At 37.7% G+C, this 21,849-nt stretch overlaps 2 protein-coding genes across 2 annotated transcripts; one reads left to right on the top strand and one right to left on the bottom strand.

Annotated features, from left to right (window-relative positions):
- Positions 1-4,475: 4,475 nt before the first annotated feature.
- Positions 4,476-6,790, bottom strand: LOC122138882. The gene is made up of 6 exons (XM_042733820.1): positions 6,625-6,790; positions 5,969-6,292; positions 5,557-5,865; positions 5,184-5,225; positions 4,992-5,072; positions 4,476-4,904 (listed from the first exon to the last, which is right to left on the bottom strand). The coding sequence occupies exons 1-6, from the start codon at positions 6,683-6,685 to the stop codon at positions 4,849-4,851; spliced, it is 873 nt and encodes a 290-aa protein (XP_042589754.1). The 5' UTR covers positions 6,686-6,790; the 3' UTR covers positions 4,476-4,848.
- A 1,101-nt stretch (positions 6,791-7,891) lies between these two features.
- On the top strand, positions 7,892-21,633 carry LOC109104808. Its single transcript, XM_042715238.1, has 4 exons — positions 7,892-7,952; positions 20,526-20,843; positions 20,927-21,235; positions 21,553-21,633. The coding sequence occupies exons 1-3, from the start codon at positions 7,892-7,894 to the stop codon at positions 21,232-21,234; spliced, it is 687 nt and encodes a 228-aa protein (XP_042571172.1). The 3' UTR covers position 21,235; positions 21,553-21,633.
- Positions 21,634-21,849: the final 216 nt, after the last annotated feature.

Genomic DNA, 21,849 nt, shown 5'->3' with positions numbered 1-21,849 from the left:
AACAACCATTACAATAAAGCATTACAATAATCTAACCTTGAGGTCATGAATGCATGGATTATCATTTCTACATTTGACATTGAGAGCATAGGTTATAATTTAGATATAAGGAAAAATTGCTATCAAATAGCACACCTAGGTTCCTAACTGCTGAAGAATTGACAGAGCAGCCATCAAGTCTTTGACAGTGTTCTATGATGTTAAATGCAGAGTTTTTAGGTCCTATAATTAACACCTCTGTTTTTTCAGAATTTAGCAGTAAAAAATTACTTGTCATCCAGTTTTTTATATCAACTTCGCATTCTGCTAGTTTTTCAAATTGGTATGTTTCGCCAGGCCGCGAAGAAATATAGAGCTGAGTATCATCAGCATAACAGTGAAAGCTAACACCGTGTTTCCTGATGATATCTCCCAACGGTAACATGCAAAGCATGAAGAGTAACGGCCCTAGTACTGAGCCTTGAGGTACTCCATACTGCACTTGTGATCGATATAATACCTCTTTATTCACTGCTACAAATTGATGGCGGTCATATAAGCACAAATTAAACCATGCTTATGCACTTCCATTAATGCCAACAAAGTTTTCTATTCTATTCAAAAGAATGTTGTGGTCAATAGTGTTGAACGCAGCGCTAATATCCAATAGAACTAATAGAGAGATACAACCACGATCAGATGATAAGAGCAGGTCATTTGTAACTCTAAGGAGAGCAGTCTCAGTACTATGATACGGTCTAAATCCTGACTGGAAATCCTCACAGATACCATTTTTTCTCTAGGAAGGAATATAATTGTGAGGATACTTGTTGTTCCAAGTTGTGTTTTTTTGATGAGAGGCTTAATAACAGCCAGTTTGAAGGTTTTGGGGACATATCCTTATGACAATGATTAATTAATAATAGTCAGAAGAGGATCTATGACTTTTGGAAGCACCTCTTTTAGGAGCTTAGGTGGAATAGGGTCTAGCGTACATGTTGTTGGTTTAGATGATTCAACAAGTTTATACAATTCTTCCTCTCCTATAGTACAGAATGAGTGGAATTGTTCCTCAAGCGATCTATAGCATACTATCTGATGCGATACAGACACTGTGGGGCAGCTGTGGCCTAATGGTTAGAGAGTTGGACTTGTAACCTGACGGTCACAGGTTCAAATCTCTGTGCCGGCAGGAGTTGTAGGTGGGGGGAGCGAATGAACAGCGCTCTCTTCCTCTCTCAATATCCATGGCTGAAGTGCCCTTGAGCAAGGCACTGAACCCCCAGTTTCTCCCCGGGTGCTGGATATAGCTGCCCACTGCTCCGGGAGTGTGTTCACTTCTCACTACTGTGTGTGTGCACTTGGATGGGTTAAATGCAGAGCACAAATTCTGAGTATGGGTTACTATACTTGGCAAATGTCACGACTTTCACTTTCACTATTGCAAGAGAGCTGATCTGGATGATGACATCACTGAATCATCAATGAGCTGACTTTAGCTGAAAAAATGACTCTGTTATTGTCTTCTTGCATCACTGCCAAACTATTTTCCTGTTTGACACTGTAAAGCTGCTTTGACAATCAGTATTGTATAAAGCGCTAAACAAATAAATGACTTAGTGCTAAATGACTTGATTTGACTTGACTCTGTTGGATAACTTACAAGAAGACTATTAAAAAGACTATTAAAGGCTATTAAGAACACTATTAAAGAAGATGATAAAAATACCATTAGGTTTATAAAAGAACTCCAAAAGATAGCCAAACTGCGCAACTGTGTTAACCACAAACACAAACAATACCAGACAACTAAAAGGAGGGAACAGTAACTTAAAAACTGAGCAAATGAGGGAAATAATAAACAAAATCTGTGCTGATCAAATGAATAAGCATGATAACCAAAAGTGGTGGGAAAACTAAACAAAGGACACTATTGAAACAAAGGAAACTATTGAAAACAAACTAAAATTCCATAATAACAAAACTAAGAATGAATGTCTATGACATAACACCCCTCCCCAAAAGGCGTGACCTTGTGCTGTAACCAAAACAAAGACATACAGGAGATGGGAAGGAGGGAAGGAGGGAGGGAGGGGGCTTTGGGTGGAGGTCGAGAAGCAGGTGAAAGGCTGGCAATAACAGGCAGGCTGAACTGTAGAGACTCCACAGAGGAACAGATGGTGGGAGCATTCATGAGGGTGATGACGGGAAGAGTGGCCACATGGTAGAGACCCAGAGCACTGTGAACACAACAGCCCACAGTGGAGCCAAGGTGTAGACATTACCAACATCTTCTGTGGGACAAACAACTGAGACAAAGCTGCTGTCAGATAATCCCAGGGCAATGACGGAAAGCCGATGGCTCTGAGTGATACCACTCGCCTGCTGATGTCACGAGGTGGAGAGACGGAGCACAGTGCAAGGGTCGGATTTCCTTAGCGCAGGCAGGGCGACAACTGACCAAGGTGAAGCTGGAGGGACAAGGAAACCCGGTGGAGCAATAAGGCAGAGGATATCTGGTGGAGCTGAGGGTGATAGGAGCCACAGGATCAGAGAAAGGAGGTGGAGTCACAGGATTCTCTCGCTCAGGTGAAGCTGGTGACCTAATAGTGTTCCCCATGCTCCATCCATTGGTGCTGAAGTATGATCTGTCCTGAACGCAGATTTGCGGAAATACCACTACACATTAATCTACTTGAAAAAATGATTTCAGAAGAGATCAGAATAAATCAAATATAACAAATTATTATTAGTCAGGTAAAATTGTATCATGCCAATTTGATTAGAAACCAATTTAGAAAAGATAATGCAATTGTGAATCACACTGTAGCCGCATGGTAATTATATGCTTTGTGCATGGTTTACTGTAACTATATGGAAAATAGCCAAGTGTTCCACGCAGGAGACAAACAAATTTAACATAGTCACACATGTAACAATTATCCTAATTTAACAAAAGACACATATATCTCAAAGAACACTTACAGCAAAGTAATCATGTGTTTTTAAAGAATAAACTTAACTAGTCTATGTGCACATGTAGTAGCACAAACAACTATACAGTGTGCTCTATGGGCACAATGTGTTTAATACAACTACATTTTTTAATCATACCTGAGAGCAGAGAGACACACAGCAGCAAGAGTACTGGTGCAGAGCTCCAGAGACTCTCACACACACTGCATGGGGGTTTTTCTGACTACAGAATCCCAAAGTAATGTTTTGTCACTTCCCTTTTATACTCAGACCAAAAACTAGGAAATCTTCAAATCAGTTGTAAAAACATAAAAGACCCTTTGGTTTGTTAGGTTCTCGTGACCCCAGGATTGCACCTGGTCAGAGATAGGAAAACATTCTCACAGACCCTAAAGTGGGACATGCCCCTTCCTCAGCAGAACACAATTCTACAAAAGTTTTCAGTATTTCTCATAATACAAGTGACTACTGTGAAATTGAGACCATTTTACCAATCGCACAGAGACCTTTAAAATGACACCACACATGAAGGGGAAGAAACAGCATATTCACAAGATATAACATGGCATATGGAAATTCTTGCTTTTGGAGGAGAAGAGTGAGGCCCCGTCCACACGGAGACGCGTTTCTGTGAATACGCACAAATTTTTTTATCGGATAGCCGTTTCATCCACACGGATCCGGCGTTTTCGTAAGGTGAAACCGCTATTTTTTGAAACTGAGTCCCAGAGTGGATAAATCTGAAAACGGCGTCTTTGTGTTTTCGTGTGGACAGCTAATCCGTATATTTTCTGAAACGATGACGTCATCAGCCCACGTCTCCCCCAAGTCAGACACCTCTACGTCACGTAACAGCAACAAAAACATGAACAAACACTGAACGATTGTCTTTTTATTAACTAACATTAACACAGATTAATAAATGTATTGTTCCATGTTCGTTTGTGTACCACGCGCAAGGTTTATAAGCATAGTCCATGTCTTCTTCTCCGTTTTTAGTGTCTCTCTGTGGCAGAATTACAGCGCCACATGCTGGTCTGGCATGTATACTACATCATTTTGCGGTTTCGTGTGGACGCGGATATTTCTTGAGACGAGGAAAAAAAAAGATCGGATTGGGGTAAGCTCCGTCTCTGTGTGGACGGGGCCTGAGAGTCAGAGGCAGGACGGGAGAGGAGAGGGAGGAAGGGGGTCGTAAATGAGGAAGGAGGTGTTGTTTGCTCTCGATGAGGATTTCTTCTCCAGATCAGTTTTATTGTTTTATGGTTTTACGTGCGGTGTGTCATCTGTTTTGTGTGAGTTCCTGAGTTTATTGGCTTCACAAGGAATTAATTTCATAAGGAAATTATTTCACTCCTTTCACAGGTCTCTGCCTTACTGGAACAAAAACACTGTCATTACTCGCAACAGTTTGTTTCCCCACAATGGGGGAACATTAATGAAAGTGGTTTCCAGTCTTGGATTTTGTTTCATTTTTTTTTGCCACGCATAGTTGTAGAAGCAGACAATGACAAAGAAGATTTGGTTAAAAGTCTTCAATAACACACTCAGGAGGTAAATCTAACAAACATAGGCTGAATGGTTCAACTGATGAATTAACGAGAATGGACAATAAAAGTCATCATCAATTAATATGGACAATTAAAACATTTAAAAAGTTAAATGTAACAATCAGATGAGTAAAGGATAGAAAATTACCATGTATTAATATTAGGATGTCTGTAAAAAACATTCATGTATATTAAAGGTGCCTGTCTTGCTTTGTTGATCGCTGTATTTAAAATTATATTTAAAACAATCAGTACAAAATATCCACATAGACTGTATGAAAATATTCAAAATATCACTGGCATGAAGATAAATGTTGCTGTAATCAGTTATTTGTAGAGTATTTTATTCTATTATTGTATTAATCTCTATTTCCTCTGGCTTCTGCGAGTCCTTCCTCCCTGCAAAATAATTCAACACAAAAGCATTAACTGAGCTCTCATGAGTGCAGATTGTTCAGATCAATGTGAATCATCTGAAAAACTCACCAGCTCTTCTTGCACAGATGATCTGAAGAAGAATCACAGTAGGAGCAGCAAACACCGCAAACTCAACAATAATCACAATCCCTGCAGGAAAGATGAAAGACACAATCAAGGGAAAACAAATGGACTCAATCTGTGAAACTGGGAATTAAATCAAAGCTATAAAACAATGAACAATGTAAAGACGTGTGGTACCTCTGAATAATGATCCAGCAATCCTACTGACTTCAGTTTCTGCTGTTCAGTTCAAACATAATGAACATAAGAAAACATCATCATCATTACATCACACTTGAACTTCACATTACAGAAATGAAAAATATGTACTGCAGCCTGTGTAAATTTCCACTGCTTTATGAGTCTGTCATCTATTATCATTTAAGATTTCTCTTAGAACACTTTTAATGCTCAGAAATAGCACTGGCAACAAATTATTACATAAAGCAATTTATACCTTGTTTATATGCAACCCTTCAGTTCTTCTGAATGAATGGCATTATTAATCCTCATGTCACGTGTCTGTATTAGAGAGTCTTCTGAAATTGAGTCAGGAAAGTTCATTTCTCACCTGAACTCTTGACAGTGTATGTGACTGAGGTCTTGAGTTGATCTCTCTGAGTAACTTCACATCTCCACTCTCTGTTGTGATCTTCATTCAGGAGTGTTGTATTCAGAGTGATGATACAGTGATCTGATGAGGATGATATCTGATATCTGGAGTCTGATCTCGTCAGTTTAACACCAGCCTGATTCACCCAGAACAGCTGAATTCTCTCAGAACGGATCCAATCATCACAAGAGACTCCATCATATGAATACAACTGACAGAAGAGAGTCACAGAGAGACCTGCACTGATCTCAGTCTGTGAGGATGAGACTGAAACACACAATAACACACACATCACACACTCTTCAACCATCATGAGAGATTAAATCAAGAATTTACCCTTTTTAAATTGATCACATAATCATAAAATTACCATGAAGAACATGCAGATAAACACGAGCATCAGGTCCTTGTTGTGTGTGATTCACATATTGTCTGCAGATGTAAGATCCATAATCTTCTGTTGAGATGTTCCTGATGTTCAGAGAGCAGTCAGACCCCAGACTCAGTCTCTCATGACTCTCTGTGTCTTTCTTCTTTATCCCTAAACGAATCAGTTCAACTGCTGTTGAATGTCTGAATCTGTTATTATAGATCCATGTAGTTGAGTTACAGCCATGAAGAGCATTATTACAGGGCAGACGGACATTTTCACCAGAACTGATGAACACATGAGTCTCATTCACTCCACTGATACCTGAAACACAAGAACATTTGATCATTATGTTATTAATCAATTATTAAATCAAAACATAAATGTACCAGAAGATTCAAATTATAGTCATTTTTCCTCCCTTAAAACAACACACTCTCCAGAATAAAAAATTTCTTTATCAGAGCTGTTCAAATCACAAACACACTCTCAATATTAAAATAATTAAGCATCAGATGTTTGAGTGTGAAACTGTCTAGTTTTAGTGTGTTCAGCAATAATCCAGTATGTTCTGTATGAAACACAAGAATAAACTGATCATCTTTCTCAGACTGATTCCACTGAGTGACTTGTAGAGAAAACACAGATTTCTTTACCTGTGAGAAGTGAAGAGAGAAAGATCAGTCCCAGCAGACACACACGACACTCATCAGACATGTTCTCTTTCTCTCAGTCTTTCTCTTCAGTATATGATCTCAACTCTTTCTTTAAATACCATCAGCTCCTCCTGTGGTTCTTCACTTCCTCTGATCTACAGACTGAGTGTTGAAATGTACTAGAACTGCTATATAGTGACGCTGTGCCAGAAGTGTTGCTCCACATTTCTCCTGTAAATATTGATGAAATATATTTGTTCTATAAAAGACATTTGTAGAAGTTGTTTTGATATTATGAAAGCCAGATGCATTTTGAAGGCCTCACGGTGTAGGTGACTAACTGTATGAATGTAAAAGCATGAGTAATGAGTATGTTGCACACAAAGACCGTTGGCAGCTGATGTGTAATATGTGTGTGTAACAATAAAAACTCCATAATCATGGGAAGAAGGAGGCGGGAACCGGCGGACATTCAAATAAAACTTTAATAACCAAATAAAGATGACGGTCGACTGCCGCGCACAAACAAAAACCAATCCCAAAATAAAGCCCAGGCCTGGTCCTCTCTCGTCCTTCACTGTCGTCGCTCCTCTTTTGTATCCTCCCAATCTCCTCCGTGGGACTCGAGACCGGTGAGTGGAGCAGGTGTCGCTCATTTCCCAATCACTCCACCGGCCTCGCTCCGTTCCCACGGCTCTCGGCCCCGCCCCACTCGTCACAGTGTGTCTCTGGGCTCCTGGAAAGGGTTAAATAAAAGGTTAATACACCAACAAGTAAGATCCCACAATTAAAGAAGAGTTGTTCTTTAAAGAAATAGCTAATAAATAAATGTGGAATGTAAGGGCAGTAACATACACACAGATTAAGTGTTGGCACCTTATTTTTTTATTTTATTTTATTTTTTTTTTGTCTTTGTGCAATAAAGTCTAGTTTAGACTTCTGGAACTCAGTGTCTCGACTGATTCCTTTGAGAGTGAGTCGAATTTCTCCATAACAATCCACTCGAATTCAAGTAGATTTCATTACTAATATGTATTTTTGTTGATGCTTAAAAGTAATGTACAGTACACTTATACTGTAATAGGAACAGTGCCTCACTTGATGTTCAATACCAGCTCAGGCCGTTTTAACCTGCAGTCGTTCTGTTTCCACCTCAACAGGTTAAATCTTCCCTCGAGAGCCAAGCGCTGACTGATGCTGGTGTTGTGTTGAACTCGGTTCCTCCTGTCTTTTCTAAAACTGTCTAACCATAACCATAACCACTAAGATGCAGAAACACAGGGGAACAGACTCTGACACGACAGCCGTTGTGAAACATGTTCTTCAGTGTGAGATCTGCATAATGTCAGCCACACTGACTCAAACCACATCTGCTCTGAACATGATCTATAGACTATTCTTCACATTACTGTTAATTTCACTTCTTTCTTTCAGTCTGCATGTCGTTAAGTAGAAATAAAATCATTAAATTATTAGTAGAGCTGTGAATCTTTGGGTAGACAGGGAATCGATTCGATTCACAATTTATAGGTTTTCGGAATTCAGAATGATTCAATTTACAATTAAATTAGATTCAGTTGGATTAATGATTTGATTCTGCATTCTTTAAGTGCATTAACAGGATCATTTAAATGCTTCCTCTAAATTCTTTAAATGCTTTGTCAGGAGGCAAATTACACAGCAGCCGTTATGGTTAGAAAACCACAGGTTAGAGAGAAAAACAAACACTTGTCTATTGTTAGATGCTAATTTAAAAAGTAGAAATCTAATAGAAATTTATGTAAGCCAAGATTTAAAAAAAAAAGAACTTTTAAAACTATTATGTGCAGGCTAACATTTTGTCACACCAGGGGTGTAGCCATCATTTTAGAAGAGACAGAAATGTCAAATACAATAATTTTATGTAGTGTCACACGTGTTGGTGTGTAATACAAGCGCAGGACAAAGGAGATATCAAAATAGTTCTTTTAATGATCCACAGGAGAAAAAGGGCACATCCAAACACAAATCCAAATAATCTAACATCAAACATTAATAGCAGACAAAGGAATAAAGGAGAACACAGACTATAAATAGTGAATGTAATCAGTGGGAAACAGAAACAGGTGTGGGGCTAATTAATTAACTAAACAAGAAAAGGAACATGACCAAATAAGGAAACTCAGTAAGAACAGAAGTCCATAATTATGACATGTAGGCCTATGTAAGTATTATTTATTTATTTTACAAGGAATTATTTTCTAATCTCTTACTTTGAATTTTCTGTAAGAAATCAAATACACTGCTAGACAATAATCAATCATTTGTAATCTATATATATATTTTTTTCCTAATAGCAATTTCAGAATCAGAATCAGAATCAGAATGAGTTTTATTGCCAGGTATGTTTACACATACAAGAAATTTGTTTTCATAACAAAAGCCCCGCAGTGCAACAGAATGACAGCAACAGAAAAAAAAACACATAATAAAAGATTAAAAATTCCAATTAAGTAGCTAAGGATTAACAATATACAAATTGACAATTGTATGTGCAGGTATATTACAATAGGCAGTTATGTATGTACGGGTATATTATGTGCAAATTTGAAGTGTAGACTTAGTGTGTGTGTTAGATAAATAAGTGAATGTGTGTATAAATAGTGTTGTGTGTTTCACAGTTATTATCAAGTGTTCATTAGATGGATTGCCTGGGGGAAGAAACTGTTTCTGTGTCTGGTCGTTCTGGTGCTCAGGGCTCTGTAGCGTCGACCAGATGGCAACAGTTCAAAGAGGAAGTGTGCTGGATGTGAGGGGTCCAGAGTGATTTTGCCAGCCCTTTTTCTCACTCTGGATAAGTACAGTTCTTGAATAGAAGGGAGGGTTGTACCGATGATTCGCTCAGCAGTCCGGACTACCCTCTGTAGTCTTCTGAGGTCAGATTTAGAAGCTGAGCTGAACCAGACAGTTACTGAAGTGCAGAGGACGCATTCAATGATGGTGGAGTAGAACTGTTTCAGCAGCTCCTGTGGCAGGTTAAACTTCCTCAGCTGGCGAAGGTAGTACAACCTCTGCTGGGCCTTTTTCACAATGGAGTCAATGTGAATGTCCCACTTCAGGTGCTGAGAGATAGTGGTGCCCAGGAACCTGAATGACTCCACTGCAGTCACAGTGCTTTTCATGATGGTGAGTGGGGGGAGAGCGGGGGGGTTTCTCCTGAAGTCCACGATCATCTCCACATCTCCACATTTTATGATTGTTTTATATATTAGCAATTATTTCAATTTTCTGCACATAATTAGGTAGAAAATATACATTATAGTTTCTGTACTGTAATAAATGATATGTCAGTTAGCACTGCATCATTCAGAAATTTTATTTGTGTTCTTTTTATTAACATTACATCAATACAAACCCCTACACATCCATAACAGCTGCAGATGTGACACGTCTATGAGTGTGAGATCACTTCTCTTTCAGTGCGAAAACTTCTTTATCTCATTTTCACAAAATAAAATGCTATAGTATTTAACTTTTCCTCTCCACCAACGAATGATGATTCTGAAAGAAAAGTAAAACTGCTTCACTTTAGTATTTCTGGCCACGAGTCCTAAGGAGAGATCACATCAGCTGCCTTGACGTTAATGTTCTGCTGCCTTGAGCAGATGAAAATGAACTTAATGAGAGTATGACAACAAAATTAACATTTTTGTCTTCATTGGGATTGGGGTTGAATGCTTAGGGACATTTTGCTCTGTTTTGTTTGAGTTTAGGAAATGTAATAAAATAAATTTTATTGCCTATCCTTTCAGGATATCTGGAATCAGTGTTGTACCACAGGCACACTGATTTTACATTTTCGTAGCATAAACACCATCAAACCAAAGTGAGCTTCGGATGCTCCAATGTTTCTGTATGGCACTGAAACCATAGACATAAATATACATATTTATTATGTCTATGGCTGAAACCTACAGACTACAGAGTTCCACCCCCTGTGCAATTGATACTCAACTGCCCTTGGCTTATCTGTGTTCGAGGGGAGGGGCTTACCGATAGGTCAGTCCCACCACTGATCATTCACACAGAAGCTGCATAGCTTTAAGACATACAGGTGCTGGTCATATAATTAGAATATGATCAAAAAGTTGATTTATTTAACTAATTCCATTCAAAAAGTAAAAATTGTATATTTATTCATTACACACAGACTGATATATTTCAAATGTTTATTTCTTTTAATTTTGATGTTTATAACTGACAACTAAGGAAAATCCTAAATTCAGTATCTCAGAAAATTATAATATTGTGAAAAGGTTCAATATTGAAGACACCTGGTGCTACACTCTAATCAGTTAATTAACTCAAAACACTTGCAAAGGCCTTTAAATGGTCTCTTAGTCTAGTTCTGTAGGCTACACAATCATGGGGAAGACTGCTGACTTGACAGTTGTCCAAAAGACAACCATTGACACCTTGCACAAGGAGGGCAAGACACAAAAGGTCATTGCAAAAGAGGCTGGCTGTTCACAGAGCTCTGTGTCAAAGCACATTAATAGAGAGGCGAAGGGAAGGAAAAGATGTGGTAGAAAAAAGTGTACAAGCAATAGGGATAACCGCACCCTGGAGAGGATTGTGAAACAAAACCCATTCAAAAATGTGGGGGAGATTCACAAAGAGTGGACTGCAGCTGGAGTCTGTGCTTCAAGAACCACTACACACAGATGTATGCAAGACATGAGTTTCAGCTGTCGCATTCCTTGTGTCAAGCCACTCTTGAAAAACAGACAGCATCAGAAGCATCTCGCTTCAAAAAGGACTGGTCTGCTGCTGAGTGGTCCAAAGTTATGTGCTCTGATGAAAGTAAATTTTGCATTTCCTTTGAATTTTAGGGTCCCAGAGTCTGGAGGAAGAGAGGAGAGGCACACAATCCACATTTCTTGAGGTCCAGTGTAAAGTTTCCACAGTCAGTGATGGTTTGGGGTGCCATGTCATCTGCTGGTGTTGGTCCACTGTGTTTTCTGAGGTCCAAGGTCAACACAGCCGTATACCAGGAAGCTTTAGAGCACTTCATGCTTCCTGCTGCTGACCAACTTTATGGAGATGCAGATTTCATTTTCAAACAGGACTTGGCACCTGCACACAGTGCCAAAGCTTCCAGTACCTGGTTTAAGGACCATGGTATCCCTGTTCTTAATTGGCCAGCAAACTCGCCTGACCTTAACCCCATAGAAAATCTATGGGGTATTGTGAAGAGGAAGATGCGATATGCCAGACGCAAGAATGCAGAAGAGCTGAAGGCCACTATCAGAGCAACCTGGGCTCTCATAACACCTGAGCAGGGACACAGACTGATCGACTCCATGCCACGCCGCATTGCTGCAGTAACTCAGGCAAAAGGAGCCCCAACTAAGTATTGAGTGCTGTACATGCTCATACTTTTCGTGTTCATACTTTTCAGTTGGCCAAGATTTCTAATAATCGTTTCTTTGTATTGGTCTTAAGTTATATTCTAATTTTCTGAGATACTGAATTTGGGATTTACCTTAGTTGTCAGTTATAATCATCAAAATTAAAAGAAATAAACATTTGAAATATGTCAGTCTGTGTGTAATGAATTAATATAATATACAAGTTTCACTTTTTGAATGGAATTAATGAAATAAATCAACTTTTTGATTATATTCTAATTATATGACCAGCACCTGTAAAACAAATTACATATGAAATAAGGCGGTTGCACAATAAATAAACTGACATTAATTAATCTAGCAATTTAAATTAGAGAACTTTATCGTCCAAAGGCAGCTGCAATACTAACATTTAAATCTTAATTTCTTAATTTCAGACATTCATAAATTTAGGGATGCAATGATCTTAACTTTATGGCAGAATCCAAAACTGATTTTTAATGTATTTTAAGCAAAAGAAAAGAAATAATGAAAATATACAAGTACATTGAGTATATGGTTAGTTGCTTTTTTAGCCTATATCAGGGATAGGCAACTCCGGTCCTGGAGGGCCACTGTCCTGCAGAGTTTAGCTCCAACCCTAATTAAACACACCTGAACAAGGCAACCAGTGTTTTCGGGATTACTAGATAGATACAGGCAGGTGAGTTTTTATGAGGGCTGAAGCTAAACCCCTCCAGGACCGGAGTTGCCTATCCCTGGCCTATATTTTGATTTAAATTAGACTGTATAATTTCAATACAGTCTAATTTAGCCTTTTTTAGCCTAAAGCAAAAACAGAATGGGCTGACTTTAGCTTTGTGAAATTAGGCTACATAAAACATAGCAAACAGCAGACGGGCTGAATGAAAACGTAAATTCACTCTCTGTCAGCAGGTGGCGCTTAAGGAACAGCAGTGATGCATTGTTTCCTTGATTACAGCTGTAAACACTAAATGCATTATACAGAGGCAAGATGAAAGGAAAATGTCATCTAAACTTTTTCTTAAGACAGTCAGTTCCCCTCAGAGATACATTCATACTTCGTTCATTGTGAACAGTGAGCTTGCTCTAATTGCTAATGTATTTTTCTCCTCACACACACACACACACACACACACACACACACACACACACGAAATAACACACACACACACACACACACACACACACACACACACACACACACACACACACACACACACACACACACATATATATATATATATATATATATATATATATATATATATATATATATATATATATATATATATATATAAAACAATGCCCAGATCTGATTTATGACCGATGGTGCATATTTGCTCAAATCTAAATATTAAACTGTTTTTATTTTGGTGGTTTGCCAGCAAATAAATAAATGCACTGCATGTTTCAGATTGAAGATGTCATGGGCTGCACTCGAACACATTCCATATGTATTTTTAATTAGATTGCAACCTTCGCGATATGACTACGCGGCATTAAGCCATAATGCGATATCAAAATACAGTGCAGCCCTAATTAAAATAATATTATGAAAAAATAACAAATTTGGGCACCCCTCACATTTGCCCATTTTGCCTATACGAAGGGCCGGCCCTGCCTATGCCTAATATGATGAAAACAGATTCATTATGTCTCTTGGCTCATCACATTGATAATTACAAAATAGTTCGTTAGACTTCATGTACATTCTAAATAGCAAAATTAAAAACTAATAAAAGTTTATTAGTTAACATTCCTAATTATTTCTGTCGTTCATTTTAACATTTCTATCATAAAACAGCGGTCAAATAGGAAGTATTTGGTTTAGCGTTGTACATCTTGCACTTCTTAACTATCTGAGGCGAGCTGAGATTTTTACATTCAACGACTGTGAACATAAACCCCACCTACTTGATTTGATTGGCCATCACAAACACTTTGACACTGATGAGTGCTGGAAGACCGCTAAGGCATCTAAAATATTTTAACAGTACCTGATTTCATTGTGTTCAATCCACTTAAATATGTAAAACTGAAGTTTATTTAATCTAGTAATTTTTAGTTAGTCATTTTTGTTGCATTCACTGAAACTGCGTGGGTAGATGTTCAGTTCCCAGCATGCTTTGCACAGGACTGAACTGGGAGAGTAAATGTTGACATAAAGTGTTATTTCATGCATGTTTGAGTAAAGGGATGTTCAGTTATTTTGAGCTTTTCTAAGAGTTGAAGTGTTTTGTGGTTACCATTGTGCTGAAGAGAGCTTGTGGTTTGGTTGAAGGATGATGGTTATGGTGTTTAATAATAGTCAACATTCAGACACACAACAGCCGCCCACAACCTGAGCTCAAGCGTCACTCTTCAGCACAACGGAAAAACACAGACATCAGTTCACTGGGATCTGCTCAAAATAAATGTGCTACTGTATATAACTAACACATTGCCTTAATTCAAATAGAACTAAACTTTTCATCTTAATTCTAACATAACATATTGTTAAATAACACAAACTGTTGTATTTTTTAGTGTACAGTAAGTCCTATATAATATGGTCACAAGCTCTGTTGAACTTTGTTGATAATGACAAAACTTGTTGACTTTGGGAAACGCATCCGTAACCGTAATCCACTGAAGACAAGCTGAAGATGAGAAGACACATTGATGACTTTAACCTGAACATAAACTTGAACTTGTCAAACACTCACCATCAGTGGATTACATGAACAAATCTAAACAAAGGACTAAGAAAATATTAAGTATACACCAACACACACACACACACACACACATATATACATATACTTGGGAGCTTTTGACACAGTGCTTTACCTCATCATCTGGTGGTTAATAAAAATTCCTAGACCAACTGTATCATTTAGATGTTTGTTCATTGGGATGTCATTGTAAGTTTTAATTGTCTATTTAATAAGCATATGTGTCATAACAAGGGGGCATACGATTTTCTTAATTTTTACTTGCATCAAACTTGTGTCTTTTCACATGAATAGAATGTTTAATATGCCAATAAATTAGACCTACGACCTTACATTTTTCATTGCACCATTGTTAGTAAAGAACACAAACATGCACATTGTTAAGAAACACAAATGCACAAATACAAATGCAATTATTGCATTTACAGTTTTTCTGAATTGCTAAAACACTAAACCCCAATCTCTGAACCAAATTCTCACTAGCTTAAACCTTGTCAAATAAAGCACTCCTTCTGTTAAACCTTAAACACTTTCAGTTAGGCTCTATTTGCAAATCTCATGCATTCTTTTGCAAAACTCTAAACACATTCGCTTTCACTGAAACACTGATTACACTGTGATGCATTTGTGCTGCAAAATGCTAAACACAAGCGGCAAAAGTTAAACACAACTAAAGCACATGTCATCGTTTACACACAACGAATTAGAATTGTTCACACTTGTTTCTAATGATTTGATCAAACCAGCTGTACAAAATATGAGTCAGCTCAGAAAGCACTAATGGCACAGGTGACTGAATGATGATACGAACAATAGATGGACATAATCTCAGAAGGAGAGGAGGAAGAGTGCATGTAAGAAGTGGAGGATGAGGAGAGAAAGAGTAAGGTTTAGAGAGTGTTATCAAGGCTGGGTCTGTCAGACCAGAGGGGGTTTTCTCTGTCTAGAATAAGAAAAGGCAACATTATGTGACGTGGACAAAGTCCTCAGTCTGGACTCGAGCACAGAGACATGATGCATGACCCTGATTTTACAATTGTACAACTTACAGTATTTGAGTGTACTGTAACATGCTATTCATTTACAGTTTTATTTAGAGTTTTATTTATTCACCTTAGTTGCAAAAACTTTTTTGCAAAATTGCAAAAAAAACAACACAAAACAATATACACTACAATTTTCCTGTAACTTTCTTCTCCCTTTTTCCCCCTATTTTCCCTATAAAGTCTGATGAATGCTCTGTAGTGTTTTCTTTATTGACTCGTGTGTGTGAGTGCGTGTGTGTGTGATCTGAGAGTACCGTTTGATTTTGAGTCTAAGTGAAATGGTTTTGAGAAAATGAGTGATGGTTTCAAGAAATGTGTTTGAGCAATTCAGAAAAACTGTAATATATTTTGCAATAATATTTTTTTTCTCGCCAATATTAAACATACATAAAAAAGTCAAGCATTTACAAGCAGCAAAAATGTTTGTGGTTAAAGAAGGAGTTTTATTCTTGGAACAGTGGTTGAGCCCGCAAGGTGTTTTAATTTTCATTCAGTCAACAGACATTCACATGTCATTGTTTTTAATAGTAGTACCATAATTAACAATGATACACCTCATAAAAACACTACATACATATAGGCATGCTGACTAATATAAATATAACATTGCACTAAATGGATCGTGGGTATGGGACAGTGCAATCGACACACTTTGTATTTGAGCCTAGCGTGACGTGTCAGTGAGGTAACAAAGCTTCGTTTTCACTGGTCACGTGACAGCCTCATTTCAAGCAATGCTCCAGAATACTGTTTCGAAGCACTTGTGTGTCAAAAACTCGAACCATGTGTCGACACTAGGTGTCGATCTACCCATCCCTAACTGCATTACCAGCTTCACTCATTACTAACCAAACTGACTTTATTTCTTTAGTTCTTATTGAGAATTAACAGAGCTTTAGATGCTGATGTTTGGTTGAAAGTAATAGTTTGGTTTGAAGTGTTGACTTTAAGCTAAAATATGCATGTTATATATAATTAATATGCATCTGAACGTTCATCTTCTGAAGCTCCAGATTCCAGTCCACAGCTCAAACTCAAACTCAAAAGGTTCATCATCTCTCTCACACACCAGCAGCATCTTACTTCACTGCTTTACACTGACTCTCACACACTGCTCTCATCATCATCAATTCATCTGCAGAAAGTAGCTCTTTAATTAGATTTGCTATGAGTCTATGTCATTTTGATGCAGACGAGTCATGTAAATATATAAATATATAACTCTCAAAATAATCACAGCATCCTATGGTATAATGTAGAAATGTGCAGTGAACAAACTTCAGCTGAGAAAGCCTGAAGCAGAACATCCCCCACACTCTGAGAGGACTGCAGCTGCGCTCACACCTGGATTTACTGATCATCAAGGTATGTATTCATGTCTTTCGTATTTCAGTGGTGTACAGTGATAATTACAGAGCAAGAGCTTCTCAAACATTATTGAATTTGTCTCAGTCGTTCGCTTCCCCACACAAACAGGCTAATATAATCTTTCATTGTATATGTCAATGATAGAATTGAGGCTTTGAGCTTACATCTTTAAAATCATATAGTGAGCCATTTATTAAATATAAAGATAATTCCACGTGAGTGTGAACAGCTTTCAGCAGCATAACTGAGTTACACTGAGACAGAGCTGCTCTGTACTGTAGCAGTTATAATAAATCACTCTCAGTTTGTAAAAGAAATGATTACATGCATTAAAGTATGATTTTTCTATTTCTATTTTGCTTTAATAGTTATAATGTCAACTACAGAAAATGCATACTTTTGAAAAACAGGACACAAACTTGATGAACAAACAGCATCTAGTCAGGAAGCTGATTTAGATTCATGTCTTTCCAGTGCTCTGGCTTTTTCTCCTCTTTTTTTTTTTGTTTCTTCGTTTTTCCACTCCTGATATGTAGTTGAGCTTCCTGATGATGAAAAACCCCTTGAGCTTCAACTATCTCCTCAGTTTCACTCTCCTTTCTGCCTCGGGACACAAGAGGGCGTCTTTTAACTGAGCCGTAACCGCTGCCCGAGGCTTACTTACAGCTTTTAGTTGTTTTGCTGGCGGTTCAGAGACCTAAACAACCATTTACAGCTGGAAACAGCCTCGATGGAAACACCTCTCTTCACAATAACTGCCACTGCAAACTGATGATGGAACACAAACTGCATGTTGTGTAATGATGAAGTATGAAAAAATTATTTGAATGTCCTTGAGATAGAAATAACATGATAATCGATGAAGCAGTGGAAGTTCATTTATCGTTGCTGTGATGTGTATGTGTTTATGTGTTCATTATGTTTGAACAGATCCAGCAGAAACTGAAGTCAGGATCACCTTTCAGATATTTCTTTCAAATCTGGGGATTTCCCTTCATGAGCTGGTAATGTGAGGATGTTAAACTGTGAAGCAAAGCAACAAAGATGAGCAAATAAGGAAATTATTAATTAATGTTCATAATAATTCATATAACTTTATTGTGGTTAGTTCAGAAATCCATTTTGATAAACCAATGATTTCCGCACACTTCACCTTTTCTCACAGCTGGGTTACAAGAGCAGATTTATTGGGTTAGGAATTATTATTGGCCAAAAATAATTAGCAAATGTAAAACAAAGTTTGTTTGAGTATAAAGATATTTGCTCACACTGTGTGTTAATACAATATAACACTACAGTAAACACTATACAGGCAAAGTCTGACTCTAGTTCTAGTTCTGGCCAAGCCCCGCCCATCCAGACACAAAGGACCAATGGGAGCAACATTTAGTGAGCAGCCAATCAGAATGAACTAATGTCAGCTCCAGCCACTTTATATATATTCATCAGAGTCTGTGTTCATGCGTCTGAACCTGAGACTATAGCAACACAGACTCATGACAATTTTCTTCCAGAAGTTTGTTCATTTCTTTGGGCTCTTGAATGCAGTTTCCCCTTCAGTCATGATCTAATCACTTATCATTTTACTGCTTTGAGCCTCAAGAAGCCCTCAGATATTTAGTTGTGAATTTAATGTAAATCTAATATATACAATTATTGACCATAATAAAAGAGAATATTTGAAAGAAGGACTTGTGGAAGTTAAAGTAAACTGCTCACATACTGTATATTAATTGAATTTTATAGAAATGTAAATAAAATTTATTTCAGATGGATGTTGATTTAATTAAAATTAGGGTTCAGATCAGTTTATTAAACAGTCTGAACTCATTCCATTGGTAACTGAAAGCAGCAGCTCACTTACAGAAAGAAGAGGAAGTGACATCAGAAGGATTCAGATTCACACCCATCAGTCTAAACTGGGCTCAGAGATGAGCTCAGCTCTACTGCGGTCAGACTGAGTTCTGAGTAACACGAGTGACGTGTTTCCAAACACAGCTGCTATTATTAGTGATGAGAGTGTAGAATGACTGTCAACCGTCTCAGCATTGTGAGAAGGTCTTGACTCTGAATAAATGCAAAACATCACCGTAAAACTGCGTATGGAATTCGATGATTCCATAATCACTATTATCATAATCATTCGCAGAAACACAGCAAATAAATGACCTTCATATGCTCACTGATGGAAGTGTGGAGACCGTAGTGAGCACTTTGTTGTGAGAGTCTTGAGTTTTGTGAGAAGTTTGTCTGATGTTGCTGTTCTGGACTCTTAAAGACATCACTGAGTGGCACGTTCATATTTATGCTCATAATGACAAGCCAAAGCATTCATAAAATATAGCTTTTTACTACCAATTCCAAAACAGCCTCCTTTTAAAGCATCTGTTTAAACATCTCAGTCTGTGTCACAGCACACAAATCCAGCTCACCGTGAATCATCAGCCGTCTGAGACTCGTGCTGCTGTGAAATCCACCGGCCGAAGGGAAAGTGTGCTGGAGGAGTTTACAGTGTTAATAAAGGACTCTGGATCTGATGAAAAGCAGCATGTTATGATCCATGTGCAGAAGCACTTGAGAGACGCTCAGAGAAGCAGGAAATTATGTTAACCATTTCAAAATACTTTAAAAACTGTTTTAGAATAAATTTCCTACAAGAGAGTCATGGATAGTGGAAAATAATAATGGAATGATTTTATTTCTAGAATTTAATGGCATGCAGGAAACTGCTAAACTAACAGTAAAATAAAGATTGGCCTATAGATTGGGTTCAGAGTTCACACACTGAAGAACATGTTTCACACAGAATGAAGGAGAAATGTGACTATTGTAGCAACTCTAGCATGATTTAAACACTCAGTCTGTAGATCAGAGGAAGTGAAGAAACAGGAAGAGATGATAATATTTAAAGAAAGAGTTGTGATCATATACTGAAGAGAAAGACTGAGAGAAAAGAGAAAATGTCTGATGAGTGTCGTGTGTGTCTGCTGGGACTGATCTTTCTCTCTCTTCACTTCTCACAGGTAAAGAAATCTGTGTTTTCTCTACAAGACATTCAGTAGAATCAGTCTGAGAAAGATGATCAGTTTATTCTTGTGTTTCATACTGAACATACTGGATTATTCCTGAACACACTTAAACTAGACAGTTTCACACTCAAACATCTGATCCTGAATTAATTTAATATTGAGAGTGTGTTTGTGATTTGAACAGCTCTCTGATGAGAAACAGTTTATTCTGGAGAGTGTATTGTGTGCATTAAATGATAAAAAGACTGTATGACCTGAATCTTCTGCTTTTTATGCTGACATTAATATAATTAACAGTATAATGATCACTCAGATGTTCTTGTGTTTCAGGTATAAGTGGAGTGAATGAGACTCATGTGTTCATCAGTTCTGGTGAAAATGTCCGTCTGCCCTGTAATAATGCTCTTCATGACTGTAACTCAACTACATGGAACTATAACAGATTCAGAGAATCAGCAGCAGTTGAACTGATTCGTTTAGGGATAAAGAAGAAAGACACAGAGAGTCATGAGAGACTGAGTCTGGGGTCTGACTGCTCTCTGAACATCAGGAACATCTCAACAGAAGATTATGGATATTACACTTGCAGACAATATGTGAATCACACACAAGTAAATGATACACATGTTTATCTGCATGTTCTTCATGGTAATTTTATGATTATGTGGTCAATTTAAAATCTCTCCTGATGATTGAAGAGTGTGTGATGTGTGTGTTATTGTGTGTTTCAGTCTCATCCTCACAGACTGAGATCAGTGCAGGTCTCTCTGTGACTCTCTTCTGTCAGTTGTATTCATATCCTCGAGTCTCTTGTGATGATTTGATCCGTTCTGAGAGAATTCAGCTGTTCTGGGTGAATCAGGCTGGTGTTAAACTGAACATATCAGACTCCAGATATCAGATATCATCCTCATCAGATCCCTGTATCATCACTCTGAATATAACACTCCTGAATGAAGATCACAACAGAGAGTGGAGATGTGAAGTTACTCAGAGAGATCAAGTCCAGACCTCAGTCACATACACTGTCAAGAGTTAAGGTGAGAAAAAACATCTCATCAATCAGTTTTAGAGCCTCATAATGTCAGTAACATTAAGGACTGTTAGTGTCACTGATGCAGAACAAACCGAGGAACAAAAGCTTCTTTCAGTCTGACAGAAGAAACTCAAAGCACTGCTGCAAACTAATGAACTGCAGTCGAGTTTAACAGTCCAAAACCTGCTGCTGGGAATAATGAAGAAACTTAGACTTGACAGCAAAAATGTTTACTTTTTATGTAATGTGATGATCACAATTAAAATATGATTGTCATGTTTTACAGTTTGATGCATCTGAACTAACATTCATATTTTACAGCTCAAGCTAATTCAACGACAGAGATTCCAGTCCACAGCACAAACTCAACTACAACAGCAGCAACTTCTACACAAGGTACAGTAAAAAAAAAAAAAAAAAAAAAAAAAAACCCTGCTTTTTCACTGTTGAGAGTTTTTCCTCTCATGTCCACATTAACAAATGCATGTAATCACTTAAATTAAAAGAGTAGTTTCAATGAAATCAAGTGATGAAAATGAAGTGTTATATTATGGATTTTGAAAGTCAAGTCTTAATGTTCAGTTATTTTGTACTTTTCTGAGAGTTTCTGTTATGTTG

The sequence above is a fragment of the Cyprinus carpio genome, chromosome A3 (assembly GCF_018340385.1).
Source record: "Cyprinus carpio isolate SPL01 chromosome A3, ASM1834038v1, whole genome shotgun sequence".
NCBI lineage: Eukaryota > Metazoa > Chordata > Actinopteri > Cypriniformes > Cyprinidae > Cyprinus > Cyprinus carpio.
This window is presented reverse-complemented; position numbering and strand designations above follow the sequence as displayed.